This window comes from Mastigoproctus giganteus, chromosome 3, assembly GCF_048544385.1.
Source record: "Mastigoproctus giganteus isolate SK-2022 chromosome 3, ASM4854438v1, whole genome shotgun sequence".
Lineage (NCBI taxonomy): Eukaryota > Metazoa > Arthropoda > Arachnida > Uropygi > Thelyphonidae > Mastigoproctus > Mastigoproctus giganteus.
In genome coordinates, this window is record NC_143577.1 from 16,430,754 (window position 1) to 16,450,029 (window position 19,276).

At 37.2% G+C, this 19,276-nt stretch overlaps 1 protein-coding gene across 1 annotated transcript in view; it reads left to right on the plus strand.

Annotated features, from left to right (window-relative positions):
* LOC150087742 (exonuclease mut-7 homolog) overlaps positions 1 to 19,276 on the plus strand; it is a 133,641-nt gene that overhangs the window by 32,033 nt on the left and 82,332 nt on the right. Inside the window, exon 3 of the mRNA XM_090370112.1 lies at positions 10,545 to 10,598. Coding sequence (XP_090226238.1) covers positions 10,545 to 10,598 — 54 coding nt within the window. The remainder of the gene's footprint in view (positions 1 to 10,544; positions 10,599 to 19,276) is intronic.

A 19,276-nucleotide genomic window follows, 5' to 3' on the forward strand; every position in this document is an offset into this window, starting at 1 on the left:
TAGGAAAGGAAAGGAAAAAACTGACTCGAGTAAATAATACAAAGGTCTTTGAGATAACAGAAGAGGAGAAAAAGCAGTATGTACTGGAACTTAAGAACAAGTATGAGCTTCTGCAGACTGCTGAGGACCAAGATATCGACGAGGAATATTACAACTTTTTGAAAGTGATAAAGCCAAAGAAACCTATAGGGAAAAAGAAATCCAAAGAAGAAAAAATTAGTCAAGAAACACTTGTCATGATGAACTGAAGACGACAAATGAAAAGCAAGAAAAACACTGACAGGGAGAAAATTGAGTATACTGAGTTATGCAAAGCCATTAGAAAGAGACTCAGAGAGGACATAAGAAGATTTAACACAAGAAAAGTAGAACAAGCATTAAGGGAAAACAAAGGATTTAAATCAGCAGCCATGAGCAGTAATACAGAAAGACAAATGATACTGAAACTGAAGAATAGCGATGGTGTACTTATAAACAGCAGAGAAGGCATAATTCAAATAGCAGAAGACTACTATAGAGAATTATACAAGGAGCAGGGGAATGATGCCAGCAGTGGGGAAGATGGATTGCAAAGTAGCAACACATACGGCATACCCAATATTCTTCCTGATGAGGTAGAACATGCATTGAAGAAAATGAAGAATCGGAAAGCCCCGGGGGAAGATGAAGTTACTGTAGAGTTGTTAAAATTGGGAGGAAGAGACATAACACAAAAACTGGCAAGGCTCTTCACAAAGTGCATTAGAAAAGGTGTGACGCCTAAGCAGTGGAATAATGCAATCATAGTTTTGCTGCATAAGAAAGGAGATAAATCAGAAATTGGAAATTATAGACCAATTAGCTTGTTATCCCACATCTACAAGTTGTTCACAAGGGTCATTACTAACAGATTAGAAAGAATACTTGATGAGAATCAACCGAAAGAGCAAGCTGGCTTTAGGACAGGATTCTCAACTATGGATCACCTTCATGTAATATCACAGCTAATGGAGAAAGCAAATGAATATAAAACACCATTATGCCTGGCATTTGTGGATTATGAAAAGGCATTTGACTCCATACAGCATAAGGCAATGTTTCGGGCACTGGAAAGACATGCCATTGATACCCCATATATTATGATTTTGAAGAAAATATACGAGAGTGCTACATCCTTTATTAGACTAGACAAAAACAGTAGGAAATTTAAAATTGAGAAAGGAGTTCGACAAGGAGACACAATATCTCTGGAGCTGTTTACTGCTGCCCTTGAGGAAGCTTTCAGAAGATTAGACTGGTCGCAGAAAGTAGTCAATGTGAATGGAGAGTACCTAAACCATTTACGATTTGCAGATGACATTGTGGTCATAAGCCATGATCCCAAAGAATTAGAGGAAAATCTTAATCAGTTATGCACAGCTAGTAAGGATTTTGGACTAAAGATGAATATGGCTAAAACAAAAGTAATGATGAACAAGCATGCCACAGAAAGGGAAATAATGATTGAAGGAGCAGTAATTGAAAAGGTGGAGTCATATACTTATCTGGGACAAGTTATTAGCTGTAATAATGATAAATGGCTGGAAGTCAAGAGAAGAATAAATTTTGGATGGATAGCATTCAAGAAATATAGTCACATACTGAAGAGCAATATTCCAGTTTGTCTGAAACGTAAAATAATGAACCAATGTATACTCCCCACCATGACTTATGGAAGTGAAACTTGGGCACTCACCAAAAGAATGGAAGAGAAGCTGAGAACTACACAGCGAAGAATGGAACGAATCATATTGGGAATCAGACTGTTAGATAAGAAGAGAAACACATGGATTAGGCAACAAACTCAAGTAAAGGACATCCTTATCAAAACTAAAGAACTAAAATGGTCTTGGGCAGGACACATAGCTCGAAGACATGATGACAGATGGACTAAGAAAATAAAAGAATGGTATCCAAGAGGAGCTAGAAGAAAACCTGGAAGACAAAGGCGGAGATGGATAGATGAAATTCATGAGTTTGTGGGTAGTAAATGGAGCCCGTCACCACCAAATACGGAGGATGTGGAAAGGTCATGGAATGACCACCGCATATTCCCGGAGCAATATGGCCTTAGTTGCTAATGCTCCTAAAAACCAAATAACGACGACGACGTAGTAAATGGATGTCCAGTGCTCAAAACAGAAGGAACTGGAAAGTTCCTGGAGAGGCCTTCATCCTGCAGTGGATTGAAAATGGCTGATGATGATGATGTAGATGTAATATTGACGAGTAGTGTAGCATTTCACAACCTGTTTTGCAGATATGGACCACTGTTATATTTGAGATAGAGGTTATGGACTACAAAAAATATTAAACTATACATGCAAATATATTAACTCTTTTTTTTAAATACAGTGTATTTAAGTATTTTGTCATTAATGTATGTAGTATACATTAGGTCATTATAGGTATATTTGTATCTCCACTATTAATGGGATTGTTGCCTATGACAAAAAAGCTCTGTTTTATTGTCTAGTCTCAGAGACCACTTCATAAATTATGTGGCCCATAAGTGGAACACATGTTGGGAAACACTGGTGTAGACAGTTCCAAAGCTGCTGACATTTGAAAGGCTGGAGATTAGATATTTGTAGGTAGGAAGTTTTATGGCCAAGCTGGGAACAAGTTGTTTTTTAAGGTCCACACTGCTGTAGAAAATAAATTTCACTGACAAAGTACAGCCATTGGATTATTTACCTGTAAAGGGTGCTTTTTAATATTAACTTATTTACCAGTTTTCTGTCTGCAAATTCTGCTTGGATTGTCTGTTATTCATTAACTGATTATGACTGTGTCAAGAAAGGTACTGTAGCAGATTTTGCACCTCTTCAAAAATGTTTAGTCAAGGTTTTGTTTTTAACAGTGGCACTACTGTTTGGATTTGCTGTCAAGAGCTTTTACAACACTTCACCAGAAAAAGAAGAGTTGAATTCGTGATTCCCCCCTCCTCTATCTGACACAGTGTTGCTACAAGGAATTATTAAAATGCCAAGAATGAGTTGGGTATAATTTGTTATTTTTCATGATTCTTTGCGCACTTGTCAGTTCCCCAACAACAAATTACAGACCTGTTAATTTAACTTCTGTTCCGGGGAAAATATTGGAGTCACTGGTTAAAGAAGCACTGCAGGATCATCTAGACAAGGCTGCAGTTATAGATCAGACACAGCATGAGTTTGTTAAGGAAAAGTCTTGTCTGACTAATTTGATTGGATACTAAAATGTGGTCACAAAGGAACTGGATGCAAAAAATAATTTTGATATCATGTACTTGGATTTCAGGAAAGCTTTTGATACTGTTGTGCAGACTACTGTACAAATTGGAGCAGTATGGCATTAAGGGCAGGTTGCTACAACGAATAAAAGGATGGTTGAGTTCTACCACTCACAGAGTGTGGTAATCAATGGATACTGCTCTTTGTGGACTAAGATTATTAGTGGATTCCCCAGGGTTTGGTGTTGGGCCACCCATTGTTGTTTTATATCTTTCTCAATACTATCGATGAAGGTATATCAGGCTTAATATCGAAGTTTGAAGATGATACAAAGGTTGGGAGGGTTGTTAATGACAGTATGCTACTGCAACAGGATCTAGAAAAGTTGGGTAGATGGGCTGAGACGTCTCAACTGAAGTTTAACTTTGACAAATGCAAAGTACTACATATGGGTAGCAGTAACCCAAGAGAAATGTACCAGCTGGGTGGTGTTACACTCAGGGTGGTGGAGAATGAAAGAGACTTGTCTGGAGACTAGGCACCTGTGATGTTATCTGATTGAAGTGTATAAGGCCTTGAATGGTTTGAGCAGGTTCAGTGCTGATGGATTTCTTCCTCTTGTTCAGATTACGAACCTGAGAGGGCATAAACTTAAATTGAGGAAAGACAGTTGTAAAATAGATGTGTGGAAATTTTGCTTTATCCAGCGGGTAGTTGATTGATTGAACAAACTTCCATCTGTCATTGTGGAAGTTGATAGCTTAAATAAATTCAAGGAAGAACTGAACAAAATTTTGGAGCAAATGATGGGATGGGTGAAATGGGAAGTGTGTGATTTTTGTTTTGTTTTTTTGGCTGATGCTGTATAAGCTTGCTTTCTTGCATCATATGCCTCTTCTAATGCTAATATGGCACTGCATATCAGTTCTTCTTTCATAATAGCATCTGGTAAGTTCTCACATTGAATTTGACAGAACTGACCTACGAAATATCTGTTTCTTTACCTTCAATGATACTGAGAAGTACTGGAATTTTTTTTTTTTTTTTTTTGTGAAATTGATGATGTGTTTTAGTTTGGTTCAAAAAATGTGTTCTTTAAATAGCACTATTGGATGATAAACCAGTTCTCTAAGTAAGATTATGTTTGAATTAGAGTTAAATGATATTTAACTTGACACTTTCAAAAACTCAGCTAGAAACTTGCTGTCTGTGAATTCTGTTTGGAGCCAGCAGATTTTTGACTGTCACAAGGAAACATGTTTTTGTTGTAAGAATTCGCAATACAGAGTCAGCTGGCCACGAAACTAAGGTCACAATTTACCCTATTTACTTATAAAATCATACAGCTTCGGTTACGAGTGTATTAAATATTTGAAGTTGTAATACATTATATAGTTATACAAATGTATTTATAAATAATATTAATGATGGTATATCAAGCTTAATGTCCAAGTTTGCAGACAATACAAAGGTTGGCAGGGTTGTTAAGGACGCTACAGACGCTATGCTGCTGCAACAGGATCTGGAAAGGTTGAGCAGAGGGGCTGAGAGGTGGCAAATGAAGTTTAACATTGACAAATGTAAAGTACTACATATGGGAAACAACAACCCCAGAGCAACGTATCAACTCTGTGGTACTACACTGACAGTGGTAGAGAATGAAAGGGACCTGGGGTGGTTGTGCAGGCAGATATGAAGTTTTCTGAGCAGTGCAGACGGGCTGCAAGAGTAGCTCATGGTGTCTTATCAATGATATTCAGGAATTTTTCTGGCAGGGATAGGGAGGTGATTATTCCATTGTATAAGGCAATGGTCAGGCCGCACCTTGAGTACTGTATACAGGTCTGGAGGCCTCATTTCAAGAAGGATGTAGAGCTGCTGGAACGAGTACAGAGAAGGGCAACAAGGTTAGTGAATGGAAAGAAGGGTTGCTCTTACGAAGAAAGGCTTAAGTTTCGCAAATTACAGTGTCTGGAGACTAGGCACCGGCGAGGTGATCTGATAGAGATTTATAAAGCCTTGAATGGTTTGAGCATGCTCAATGCTGACGGGATTCTTCCTCTTGCTCAGAATAATCATCTGAGAGGGCATAAATTCAAATTGAGGAAAGACAGATGTAGGATAGATGTGTGGAAATTTGCCTTTAGCCAGCGGGTAGTTGGTTGGTGGAACCTCCATCCCTTGTTGTGGAAGTTGATAGCCTAAATAAATTTAAGGCTCAGCTGGACAGGTATTTCGAACGAACGGAGGGGTGAAGTGGAAGGTTTTTTTTGGCTGATGCTGCATAAGTTTGCTTTCTTGCATCAAATGCCTCTACTAATGCTAATACTAAATCACCTTGACCATACATATAAACTTGTGCTAATGGCTTTTTAAAAAATCATATGTATGAAATGCCTGAACAATACAGTTTTAATGTGTCAACCTGTTTTGATGTTCATCACATTAAAACAGGTTATTTATGCATTTGTCTCTCATTGGTCTTTTGTAATTGTGATTGACAAGAAAAATTTCATTTACTAATTTATTGATAAAGGAGTATGGTGTTTTAGCTTGTATTTCTAGGCTCTGTTGGCAGTTTATCATGGCTGTATTCCTTAATGAAATTAAGAAATTCACAGAATTTAAAAATTTCAACTTAACTCAGTTTTATTTTATTTTGTGAAAAGAAAAAGTTGTAGAAAAATGTTTTTTTTTTTTTTTTTTTTTTTTTTTTGAAAGAAGATGGAGAAATTCAATGATACCAACTTTAGTACAACAGTGAGACAGAGATGGATCAAATGAACAGCTATGCTATTCATTTAGCCATGGAATATTCTATATAGCAAGGTAAGAACAAGTATCTTGAAATTTATAAATATTTGAAGAAAGAACAAATGTGGAGAATGTAAAGATGCTTTATTGAAAGAGACAGGTAAAGCAACAGACATATGTCATTTACTAGAAGAATAGTTACCATAGCCTCTCTTGAAGTCTTTCCAAACACCAGTTAAAAAGCTACCATGGTGAGCTCACAATTTATTAGAGATTTTTAAGATTTTTTGAATATCCAACTGTGCGAAGATTTTAATATGATTGAGAGAAAATATCAATTTTGAAGGCAAAGATTGCTTTGAAATCGATACTTCTAACTGATACAGATACGTGAAATATGGCATGATTGATAACAGAAATATGTACAGAAAAGTACTTGGACTGTTATGTCATCATATGTCTGTTTTTTGGCCACTAAGTTTTAAACTAAGTGAATTCTGCAGTGGTCTTTATTACTCACAGCAGTGCAAACTGCTTATACCACATTTTACCCATAGGTATGTCACTACTTTCAAACAAATTGCATCCACAAAAGGCTAGTCTGCCCTTTAATTCCCTAGTCTGACACCATGTGGTCTGTGTAAGATGGTAAAACAGCATGATAATGAAAATAAGGGTAGTGGCAAACGATGCAAGAAAGCAAGCTTATAGAGTTATCAGCCTTAAAAAAAACAGCCATCTCATTCATCCATCCCCTCTGTGACTGATAAAATAGCTGTAATTAATGGACACATTATTTGTCTACTGCCTTATCGTTATTGACTGGAACTCAATTGAATTAATTTCAGCACAAATAAAGAACGTGCACTCTTTAAACTTATGAACTTTTAAAATTTATTTAATATATTTCTGAATTTTTAGAAATGTATCAACTGGTCTGCAAACTTGAAAAATCATACTGTAATGGAATTATAGAATGTATTGAACCTTTAATTATCAATACAACATAAAATAGCAGTGAATCATGACAGATTCAGATATAGATCTAAATCCATTAACTCCATAAGAGATTTTCAAAATGTTATAGCAAAGAGTTTACTTTTTTGTATTATTTAACATGTTCTTTTGTAATTTGCTTATTTACTCATGAATCAGATGATATCACAGGGCTTAACAGGAACCGTTGTCAGGTGATAATCGTGCAATCAATAGTTAGAAGACAAAAGATGTTGCAATAATTAAAGGCTTGGGTTTTAATTTCAGAAGAGGGAACTTTATCAGTTTAAAATGCTATATGGCATCAATTAATTGGGCGGATTGCAGAGAGAAGGTGAAGTCCATTTGAATCATAGAATACCTTTTAAAGAAAAAATCACAGTAGCCGTGATCGCATACATACCACTAAGAAAATGTTGCAGGAGAAGAATGCCAAAATGAATGAATGCAGAGCTGGACAGTCAGATGGAGCAGAAAAAAATAGCATGGGATAGTTACAGAGTGGCAAATAGTACTGAAGTCTATAACAGGTACAAGTTAATCTGTAATTGCACCACAAATAAGGTTAGGGAGGCCAAAGCTGCATATGAGAAAGCACTGGCTAAGAGAGCAAAGAACGGGGAGAAGGAAATTTTCATGTATGTGAAGAAGAAAGTGAATCAGATTAGACCCTTGTGCACTTGGTGTGAGAAAGTCTTAGATAACTCAGCTGACGTTGCAGATGAATAGAATTAGGTACTTTGCATCTGTCTTTACTGATGAAAGACCCTTCATGTTGAGAAGAGGCTATGTGAGTGAGGCTGGGCCATATGAAATTAGTGATTTCTAATTTACAGATGAAAATTTATTAGAAAAATATTCAAGCATAAAGGCAAGTAAGGCTCATGGAATTGATGGCATATACCCAGTATTTTGAGGGAGCTGCCAGAGAGTGTATTGAACCATTGAAGTTAATTATGAGGGCAACTTTGGATTTGGGAGAGATTCCTTTGGAATGGAGACGTGCCAATGTATCACCAATACATAAAGGCAGTTCTAAGAGCAGAGCTGGTAACTACAGACTGGTTAGCCTGACTTCGGTGGTAGGGAAAGTATTAGAAGCAATGATTAAAAGTGCAATCAGAACCATGTTGTGGCATCCACAACATGGTTTTGTTAAGGGAAAATCATGTTTAACTAACTTCGTAAGCTATTTTGACATAGTTACTCATCAGCTGAATGTAGGGAACTGTTTAGACAGTTTATTTGGATTTTAGCAAGGCATTTGACTCACTTATTTCCTCATGAGATGTTACTGTATAAGCTGGAATTAATTGGGATTACTAAGAAAGATTCTAGGGTAGATTGCTGGGTGGCTGCAGGGCAGAAGGCAAAGGGTTGTGATTAATGGATATTCTTCACATTGGTCTGACATCAGAAGTAGGGTTCCCCAAGGATTGGTTCTTGTACCACTGTTTCTGACAATGATGAAGGGATAAAAGGCATGATGTCAAAATTTGCGGATGACCTAAAGATTGATAGAGTTGTTAATGATCACTGCTAAGCAGTGCTCCTTCAGGATGACTTGAAGAGATCAAAAAAGTGGCAGTTATGTTTTAATGCAGCAAAATGAAAGATATATACACTTGGAATAACAACCCTAAAATAAATTAACAACAGTAGAGGAAGAAAGGGATCTGTGAGTTACTATATGGGCAGATATGAAGTTTTCTGAGCAATGTAAACAGGCAGCAAGGAAAACCCATTGTCCTGTTGAATGATACATTAAACATTATCCTGTAGAGATGGAGGTCATAATTCCACTGTATTATGTATGAGGCAATTAAAAGACCACATTTGGAATACTGTGTTCAGATATGCAGACCTCATCTGAAAAAACATATCAAGCTTCTTGAAAGGGTCCACAGATTAGCAAGGGCACATGATGCAAGAAAGCAAGCTTATATAGCATCAGCCAAAAGAAAAAAACACCCCCACCTCATTTCACCCATTCATGATGGACAACTCACATGGTGAGATCATCCAAAGGATAACCGTACGAGGAAAGACTCCAATTATGTGGGCTACAGAGATTGGCAACCAGGCATCTTAGGGGTGAACTGATTGAGGTTTATAAGGCTTTGAGAGGTGTTAGTAAAATGTACTTTTCATTATAAAGAATCCCAGAACTAGGGGCCATAAATTCAAATTACAAGGGAAGAGGTTTACATAGATTTTAGGAAATTTTCTTTTAGGCAGTGATACTGATTGCTGGAACAAGTTGTCTCCACAGGTAGTTGAGGTTGAATATAGTTTGAATAAATTGTTATGTTGTTATTTAGGAGCATTAGCAACTAAGACCATATTTCTCTGGGGATATGCGGTGGTCATTTCCTGACCTTTCCGCATCCTCCGTATTTGGTGGTCACGGGCTCGAACCCCGGTTTAATCAAGAAGCATGTACTACGCATTGCCGCTCCTGCCCACCTGGCTACGGAGGTGCCTTTTGAATAAATTCTAAGGTCAACTGGATACTTACCTATATGAGGAGGGAAGCACATAGTTTGTATTTTCTTATCTACTTTTGTTCTGTTTTGGCCAGTGCAGCAAAAGCCTGTGGCTTCCTTGCACTATATGGCGAATACTATTACTAAATCAGAATCAGATCATAAAATTAAGATTATTTGCATCTATAAAAAATAAAACTTGATTAATTATGTTAAACAGTTATCCCAGATGAAATAACACTATAAAATACATAAAAAATATTAAATCTATTAAAATATAACTTATTTGTACAGTTTAATGTGACATTTATTTTTAAAAATTATATTACAACTATAAGTTATATATGAAGCTATCACTATTGAGTGGTTTTCACAAAACCCACAAGCAAATGTTCTCATCATGAAACTGCCCACCAACCGTTCATCTGTATAGCACTTGAAACAAGTAAAATTCTTGACACAAGCATTAGATACGTGTCATAGGAGCTAGACTCTATCTTTAAAAATGAAACTTTCTTCATGTGAGCACAGCTGATTCAACTGATTATATATAATTAAAGTCTGAAGTTAGGACTCTTGGTTGTTCTCTTCATTTCCATATGATTTTAGTTCGTACATTGATGAACCAACAGAAGGAATGTGCACTGTTTTTTTTGGGTGATAATGTTGAAACATGCTAAGTTTTAATTTTCTCACATTTTATCTTCACTTCGTGCTTTAACCATATAGTTAGGAGATAAGTTTTGAGAAAATTTAAGCTTTGCTATTTTATAAAAATATTTATTTATACCCTAATAAATAAAATTTATAAAAGTATTGTAAATAAATAAGCTAAAAGAAAATGATGCTATTAATAATTTTTAAATGATTATATATTATCAGTAAAAAATATTCTTAACATAACTTCACTACTATGATTTTTCACTAACAGAAATTGCCACTTTTGCCAGGAAAAGTAATGCATTATATCCTTTTTAATTTTTACCAGTTTATGCAAGAGTCTTTTTTCTTAAGCTTTTATTCAGTTTGTATATTCACGTGTTCTTATACTGGTAATTTTTACTTTTTCTCTTAGGCATGCTCCCTTGTTATTGTGCTTAATCTTCAGCATGAATTTAAGCTTGAAGAGGTATGTATCAACAATTTACCATTTTATTTAAGAAAACATGCATCATTAATTTTAAATGTAATATTTATTTTGCTTTATTATTGTAAAAGATATAAATTACAAAGTTTTATTTGCAATGTGCAACCCTATAAAGTTTCTCAAGATTTGGGAAGTTTCAGTAGTTTTGTTTTTTTAGCAATCATGATGTAATTGCTAAGGCTAGCAATGATAGATGTGGATTGTTAGGCTTAAGCAGTTATCAAATATAGAAAAGGTCAGTAAATGCTGTGTTTGTTTTGACCTTGAGTCTACATCAGCAGAGCAGTTACATATGGAAATATGTAGCCTAAAAGAAGCCTTGCCATGTCTGTCTTTCTTTGCAAAGTAATGCCAAATTGTGGATGTATGCGTTAAGAAGCATTGTATATCACTTGTTTGCATTAAGGTTGCATGATAAAAAATATAAAAAATATGTTGGTGAATGCACTGAATGATTGTTCAGTTATATTATTATGGTAGTTAAGGAATAAAATAGAAGGTAGATGTATACAGTAAGACCCCTATATTCACGGGGGATACGTTCCAAGACCTACTGTGGATGGCTGAAACCGCGAATATAAGCAAACACCTGCTGACCCCATATATAATGTGATTTTCTTGTACTGTACATACATATGCATAATAAAGTTTAATTGATAAATTAAACACACACTATAAGACATTACCAACATTAAATACAGTAATAATAAAGTACAGCAGAGAAGTCAACCAGAAATCATAAAATTCAAGTAATAACTAGAATAGGTATAAACAGATATTTTGCAAGTCATAAATAAGCGACAAGAACCTGCATTATAAGTTGTCATTGGGAGATTAGTGTACCTATTATCTTGCAACCCCCCACTGTCTTCACACCTACCGCTCAAAACAAAAAAAAAAATAAAATGATGTGCAAACACAAGAGTTGTGCTTTCAAATTAAACAAAAACTTGAAATTATTCAAAAGTTTGAAAATGGTGCATCCGTTAAATCTCTAAAGAACCATTATAATGTTGGTGACCAGATCATAAGTGACATTGTAAAAAATAAAGGGAAGCATCATATTGGACACGTGAGTAGTTGTGGCCAATAGCTTTGGCAAGAGACCAGAATGCTCGGCTACCATTAGGGCAAGAAGCAAGTTTTCTACTCTTAGCCTGTTCAAACTCTAGTTTGGACTGATTAATAACTGCTTTACAATTGTTGCGAGCTTTGGTGTAGGCAGAAAATGAAACTGGAGAATTAGAAACAAGCCAATTACGATATGCAACATTCTTCTTTTGAACAGCCTTAGCACATTTATTGGAAAACCAAGGTTTAGTTAAAGGACGAGATTTTAAAGTGGAGTGTGGGATAAAGGATTCCATTTCTGCAAGAATAATTTCACTGACATGATCTGAGCAAACGTTGACATCAGAAGTTTTGAAACAGTAATCTGACCAAGGAAAAGAAGAAAACAAGTCTCGCAGGTCATCCCATTTTGCATTCTTCTTATGCCAAACAACACGAGGTTGGGAATAGCCATGAGATAAAGGTTCCATTGGAGGAGAGACAATCAACAAGTTGTGATCTGAGGTGCCTAAAGGACCTCTCACTTCGACCGTGTACTTAGAAGGATTGTTTGTGAGAAAAAGATCAAGCGTATTGGCTGTATGATTAGAATTGTCCGGTATTCTTGTAGGTAAATGAACAATCTGTGCTAGGTCATTAGTAACTGCAAAAGCCTCAGCATCTCGACCTGCTGGGTCTGTGTGACTAGAAAACCGAAGCCAGCTGGAGCTGTGAACATTAAAATCACCAAGGAAAATTACCTCACTTTTAGGAAAGTTGGACTGGAGAAAGTCAAGTTGCAATGAGAGGAAGTCAAAGAGCTCCAAGTGATTAGTGGAATTGAGAGAACGGTAGAGACAACAGATGAATGTGACGCAATGAGGTAGAGAGATTTTAAGCCAGAGAAGATCAAAGAGAGAAGATTCCAAATTGCCAAGTCTCTGACAGGGAATATCAGAACGGACATATGCACAAGTACCACCTTTGAGGCGAAAGGAATCATACCGCGAATAATTTGGGCATCTGAGATGAGCAGTAGTTGAATCAACCGATAACTGAGATTCTGTCAGAAAAAGTACATGGGGTTTGGCAGACTGAAAGTGGAAATGGACATCGTTGAGATTAGAATTTAGACCACGTATATTTGTGAAATGAACTAGGAAGTGCTTGGGAGGTTTAGATCTTTTCGCAGATAAGCTTGCTCTATTAGTTTGACAATTCATGGTGTATTCAATAGTAAGAAAAAGTGGGTGGGACATGCTGTATGAAGTAATGAAATTTTCGGATATGGCGTACATAGGGTAAGAATATACCCAGATCCTTGACATAACATGGCCTCGACAATGCTCCCCGCATACACACTTCTCGGACTCCCTCCAGTCACTATCTGGCAGAGTAGAGGTAACAAGATTATACACTAACTGATCCGGAAGCCTCCTAGAGAGTTACCAATAGGTTCGGTCTGGTGTACTAACTAGTGGCTGGCCTGCGAACACCGTTTTAGAGCTGTACCCTTGAAATGTAAGGAATATTGGATCTCGCCACGATGTTCATCATAACCTCAAAAGTCATCATCATACTGCATGATGGAAGAGATAGGGAATGGTTGACCGGAACTTAGCTCTAGAGACTAAACATGGGTTCCACCACTTCAAGCCTCCAATAAGCAAAGTGGTGGTATTGCACCGGTTGATGAGAGTCACCTACCACCTAGTACTGCCTGGTAACATAGAGGGGCGGCGTTCCTCCATGTGGTGTGGGCGCCACACCTCGACCCCTGCTTACGTTAGTTCACACCTGGGTGGTCACCCACCATGTACTTGTGCATGGAGGTTATACCCAGGATTACTAACAGTCCAGACCGGGGTTCGAGCCCGTCACCACCAAATACGGAGTATGCGGAAAGGTCAAGGAATGACCACCGCATATCCCGGAGCAATATGGCCTTAGTTGCTAATGCTCCTAAAAACCAAATAACGAACGAACGAACGAACGAACTAACTAACAGTCCCAGCATCGTGAAGGTGCAAGGAGAGGATTTGGCTGTCACAGACTGTCTGGACTTCGCCGAAATTGGGTCCACTTGACTGAGTGTCACCGGAATATCAGTTCCATCAGCGTTTTAGACTCCCAGGTAGCAAGTGCAGCTTGTCTGGCAAATCTGAGAGAATGTCTGTGACATCCTCAAGGACCAATCTTAGAACGGCTTTTGATACTGTTGCACATGGAAGACTGCTGCACAAATTGGAGCAGTGTGGCATTGGAGGCAAATTGCTGCTATGGATAAAGGGGTGGTTGAGGGGGAGAAGACAGAGTGGTAATCAATGGACACTGCTCATCGTGGACTAATGGTATTAGTGGATTCCCTCAGGGTTCAGTGTTGGGTCCATTATTGTTTTCTGTATTGATGATGGTATATCAACTTAATGTCCAAGTTTGCAGACGATACAAAGGTTGACAGGGTTGTTAAGGACACTACTGATGCTATGCTGCTGCAACAGGATCTTGAAAAGTTGAGCAGTTGGGCTGAGAGGTGGCAAATGAAGTTTAACATTGACAAATGTAAAGTACTACATATGGGAAACAGCAACTCCAGAGCAACGTATCAAGTCTGTGGTGCTACACTGACAGTGGTAGAGAATGAAAAGGACCTGGAGGTAATTGTGCAGGTATGAAGTTCTCTGAGCAGTGCAGACGGGCTGCAAGAGTAGCTCATGGTGTCTTGTCAATGATATACAGGAATTTTTCTAGCAGGGATAAGGAGGCGAATAGTCCCTTGTATAAGGCAATGGTCAGGCCACACCGTGAGTACTGTATACAGGTCTGGAGGCCTCATTTCAAGAAGGATGTAGAGCTGGTGGAACAAGTACAGAGAAGGGCAACAAGATTAGTGAATGGAACAAAGGGTTGCTCTCACAAAGAAAGGCTTAAGTTTTGGAAATTACAGTGTCTGGAGACTAGGCACTGGCGAGGTGATCTGATAGAGATTTATAAAGCCTTGAATGGTTTGGGCATGCTCAATGCTGACGGGATTCTTCCTCTTGCTCAGAATAATCACCTGAGAGGGCATAAATTCAAATTGAGGAAAGACAGATGTAGGATAGATGTGTGGAAATTTGCCTTTAACCAGCAGGTAGTTGGTTGGTGGAACAGACCCCTTGTTGTGGAAGTTGATAGCCTAAATAAATTTAAGGCTCAGCTGGACGGTATTTCGAACGAACAGAGGGGTGAAGTGGAAGTTTTTTTTTTGGCTGATGCTGCATAAGCTTGCTTTTTTGCATCATATTCTTCTACTAATGCTAATGCCAATGGATTGCTTATGTTTTTACTGTTTTAAATTTAATCCCCACCCACAAATGTCAATGAACAGAAATGTCAACTAGTCAGTATTTACATGTTACAGTACTTTTTAATTATTCCGATTATCACGTATCATTTAATATTTTAATTGGTAAGGTAATAAAGGGTAAATTTGTGCTTAATATATCTTTGCTTTTATAGCCTGTGGATAATATTCCTCCTATTTTCGCTAATTAGAATCGTTGTTAAAATTCAAATTAAAATTCAATTCACAAACGTGATCAGAATGACCGGCGCTTACTGCACACCGTATATTGAATGGTACTTTACTATGTTGAGTTCGTCGTAACGTGATTTGGTTGTACGGTGAACCAGTTGTAAAGGGGGGGGGGGGTACATTTTATTTTTAACTATTTATGTGAAACTTCGGATAATTGGGGCATCCGCTCAATCTGGCCAAAAGCACTAGTCCCGATGTGTCCCAAATAACCAGAATGGACTGTATGTGCTATTGTTTTGTCTTGTATATTAGACAATAACAGCATCCCAATGTTTTCTTTGTTTTCTTCAGTTCATTTGTGCCTTGTATAAATGGATGTCTCTAAATATCTAGTTTTTTTTTAAATGTTTTAGGTTTAATTTTATTAATAATTTGGCTTGTATACTTTCCAGTGCATTATTTCATTAATTAATAAAACCATTAAAGAAGGGTAAGGAAAGTTGAAATGTATGGCTATTGATAAAACTTACACTTGTAAATTCTTCTAAATTAAGAAAGTTTAGGTGCAGTGGAGTGTCCTGTATCCTTTTTCTATGATTAGTGTGTGCATGTTATTAATATGACCTGCAGAGAATTTATATTGGATATAATGTGCAGCTTACCCGAGGATTGATTTATTTTCTATAAGAAATGTTTTCTCCAACTGTATGACATTTCAGACACTTACTCTGTAATAAAAAAGGCTTCTATTTCATATATGGATAAAGCATTATTAATTTTTAAATTTAAAATATGGAGGAAATTAGCTAAAAAGGTATTTGAGCTAAAATTAAATGCAATTGACCCAAAAGAGGACTAATTCTTAGGAAATTATTACACTAGGTATTACAGATTTGAATGATGGTTATTGTATTTTATAATAATGTGTGACACATTAACTATTACTTATTATTAATGTGGAAAATACATTTTGATGTGCTGAACTGTAAGACAGATCTGCATTAAAATTTTATTTTTTTTGTCCCAGATTGCAATTTCTAAAATTTAGCAGATCCTTGTAATAATATTTCATGTAAAACCCTTGTTATATGTTGACCACTGTTGTATGATTTAATTGACACAGAGCAACTGCTTATAGTGAAAATTTGGAAATGGAGATGCTCAGTGAATATTTGACTGACATGGTCTCCAGACTTGACATCACCTGACTAGGTTTTGTGGGGGGGATTACCTAAACAAAGAATATATTCTACTAGTATGAAGGATTTGGACACTTTGCAGCAAAACATTGTATTGGCTAATGCTGGCATTACTCATGCAGCCTTGTGTCACATTTCTGCCATTACCAACTTGCCATGACTTAATTTTGTAGATGGGATGTGCTGCTTCAGTAATCAGCTAGTTTTGATTAGCTAGTCAGCATTACTTATGACTTTTGAAAGACTGTATTACATCAAAATTTGATGATTTTGACACTTATTATTTAAGCAAGCAGTCTCATTAACTATTACCATTTTAATATGGGTGGGAGTTTGCTCCATCTGATCAGATTGTGAAATAATAATTTTCAGTCAAACGATATGGACTATATTAGGGTGGAAGTATAATTTGTGATCAAGTGACATAAATTATACTGGAAACATGCAGTGCATTCAAGAAATGTAAATGTAGACATTGGGTAAGAGTTCAGTGGTTTATAATGTGAATCAGTTGATTTTTTTAAGAAATTGTGTTTGTGTGTTCTTTGACACTTTCAGACATTATAGTAATGTAGTTCTCAACATGATTACTAGGTTTTAAAGCATAGCATTGTCTTTAGCATTAGCAGGGACACATGATGCAAGAAAGCAAGCTTATATGGCATCAGCCAAATATATAAAAAAAAAAAAAAAACACACACCCTTCTCATTTCACCCAATCCACTCGCTCCAGATGTTTGTCTAGTTCAGCGTTGAATCTGTTTAAGCTATCAACTTCTACAACAACAGATGGAAGTTTGTTCCAGCAATCAACCACCTGCTGGCTAAAGGCAAACTTCCGCATTTCTATTCTACAACTGTCTTTTCTCAATTTGAATTTATGCCCTCTCAGGAGATTATTCTGAGCAAAAGGAAGAATCAGATCACCTTGCAGGTGCCTATTCTCCAGACACTGTAATTTGCAAAATTTAAACCTTTCTTTGTAAGAGCAACCCTTTTGTTCCATTCACTAATCTTTTTGCCCTTCTCTGTATTCATTTCAACAGCTCTATATCCTTCTTAAAATGAGGCCTCCAGACCTGTATACAGTACTCAAGGTGTGGCCTGACCATTGCCTTATACAAGGGGATAATCACCTCCTTATCCCTGCTAGAAAAATTCCTGTATATCATTGACAAGACACCATGAGCTACTCTTGCAGACCGTCTGCACTGCTCAGAAAACTTCATATCTGCCTGCACAATTACCCCCAGGTCCTTTTCACTCTTTACCACTGTCAGTGTAGTACCACACAGTTGATATATTACTCGGGGGTTACTGCTTCCCATATGCAGTACTTAACATTTGTCGATATTAAACTTCAGTTGCCACCTCTCAGTCCATCTGCTCAACTTTTCTAGATCCTGTTGCAGCAGTGTAGTGTCATTAACAACACTGCCGACCTTCGTATCGTCTGCAAACTTGGACATTAAGCCTAATATACCATCATTAGTATTATTTATAAATACAGAAAACAACAATGGGCCAAGACTGAACCCTGAGGGACTCCACTAATGACATTAGTCCACGAAGAGCAGTGTCCATTGATTACCACTCTCTGTCTTCTCTAACTCAACCATCCCTTTATCCATAGCAGCAATTTGCCTCCAGTGCCACACTGCTCCAATTTGTGCAGCAGGCTTTGTAAGATTCAAATATATGATATCCAAGTTATTCTTTGCATCCAGTTCCTTTGTGACTACATCATAGTATCCAATCAGATTTGTCAGACAAGACTTCCCCTTAACAAACCCATGCTTTGTCTGAAATATAACTGAAGTCTTCTCTAGATGATCCTACAATGCTTCTTTAACCAGTCTGTAATTACCCGTGTCTTCCTTTAATCCTCCTTTGTGGATTGGGGTCACATTTGCACATCTCCAGTCCATGGGTACCTCCCCTGAGTCCAAGGAAGCTCTCATAATTATGGCTAAGGGTTTGCCTACTTCCTTTGCTGCCTCCTTTAATATAACTGCAAAGATTCCATCCACTCCAGTTGCCCTTCTTATGTTTATCTTCAACGATTTCTCCTCCACTTTACTCTCAATTATTACAAGATTATCTAGATTACTGCCAGAGTTTAATACACCCCTGGCATTCCCTTCCCCGAATAACTCCTCATGTGTGAATGTAGATGCAAAATATTCATTTAGTTTGTTAGCTACCTTAGCAGGATCATCAGCAGTTGAACCATCGATATCAAGTGGACCAATCTGATTCATCCCCTTCCTAGAGTTTACATAAGTAAAGAATTTTTTGCTGTTTTTCTTTGCCAAATATTTCTCGTAATCTGCTTTTGCCTGCCTAACCTCCATAGTGACTTTTTTTTTTTTTTTTTTTTTTTTTTTTATGAAAACCCCAAACACGAAAGGTATCAAAACCTATAGTACTTAGTACCATGCATGGGTTGAAAGAGAAGTATGGGGGGGGGGATGCCGGAAACTTTGCTCTAGAGACTAAACATGGATTTCACCACTTCAAGCCTCCAATAAGCAAAGTGGTGGTATTGCACCGGTTGATGAGAGTCATCTACCACCTTGGTTACAGACCAACTTATATTGAGTAAATACCACTTCAGCACACTGTGATCACTGCCACCTAGTGATTCCTTTATATGCAGATTTTTAATGCATGAAGAATCACTACTGATAATCAGATCAAGAGTATTACTCCCTCTAGTTGCCTCTCGAACATGCTGCTGTAGAAAACAATCATCCAATAAATCCACAAAAGCCTTGCTAGTGTGTGTGAGTGACCAACCCACAAATTCCAGTCAATCTCTGGGAAATTAAAATCCCCTATTATATGACACTCTAATTTACTGCCTCACTCTGTTTCTCTGCACAATTGCT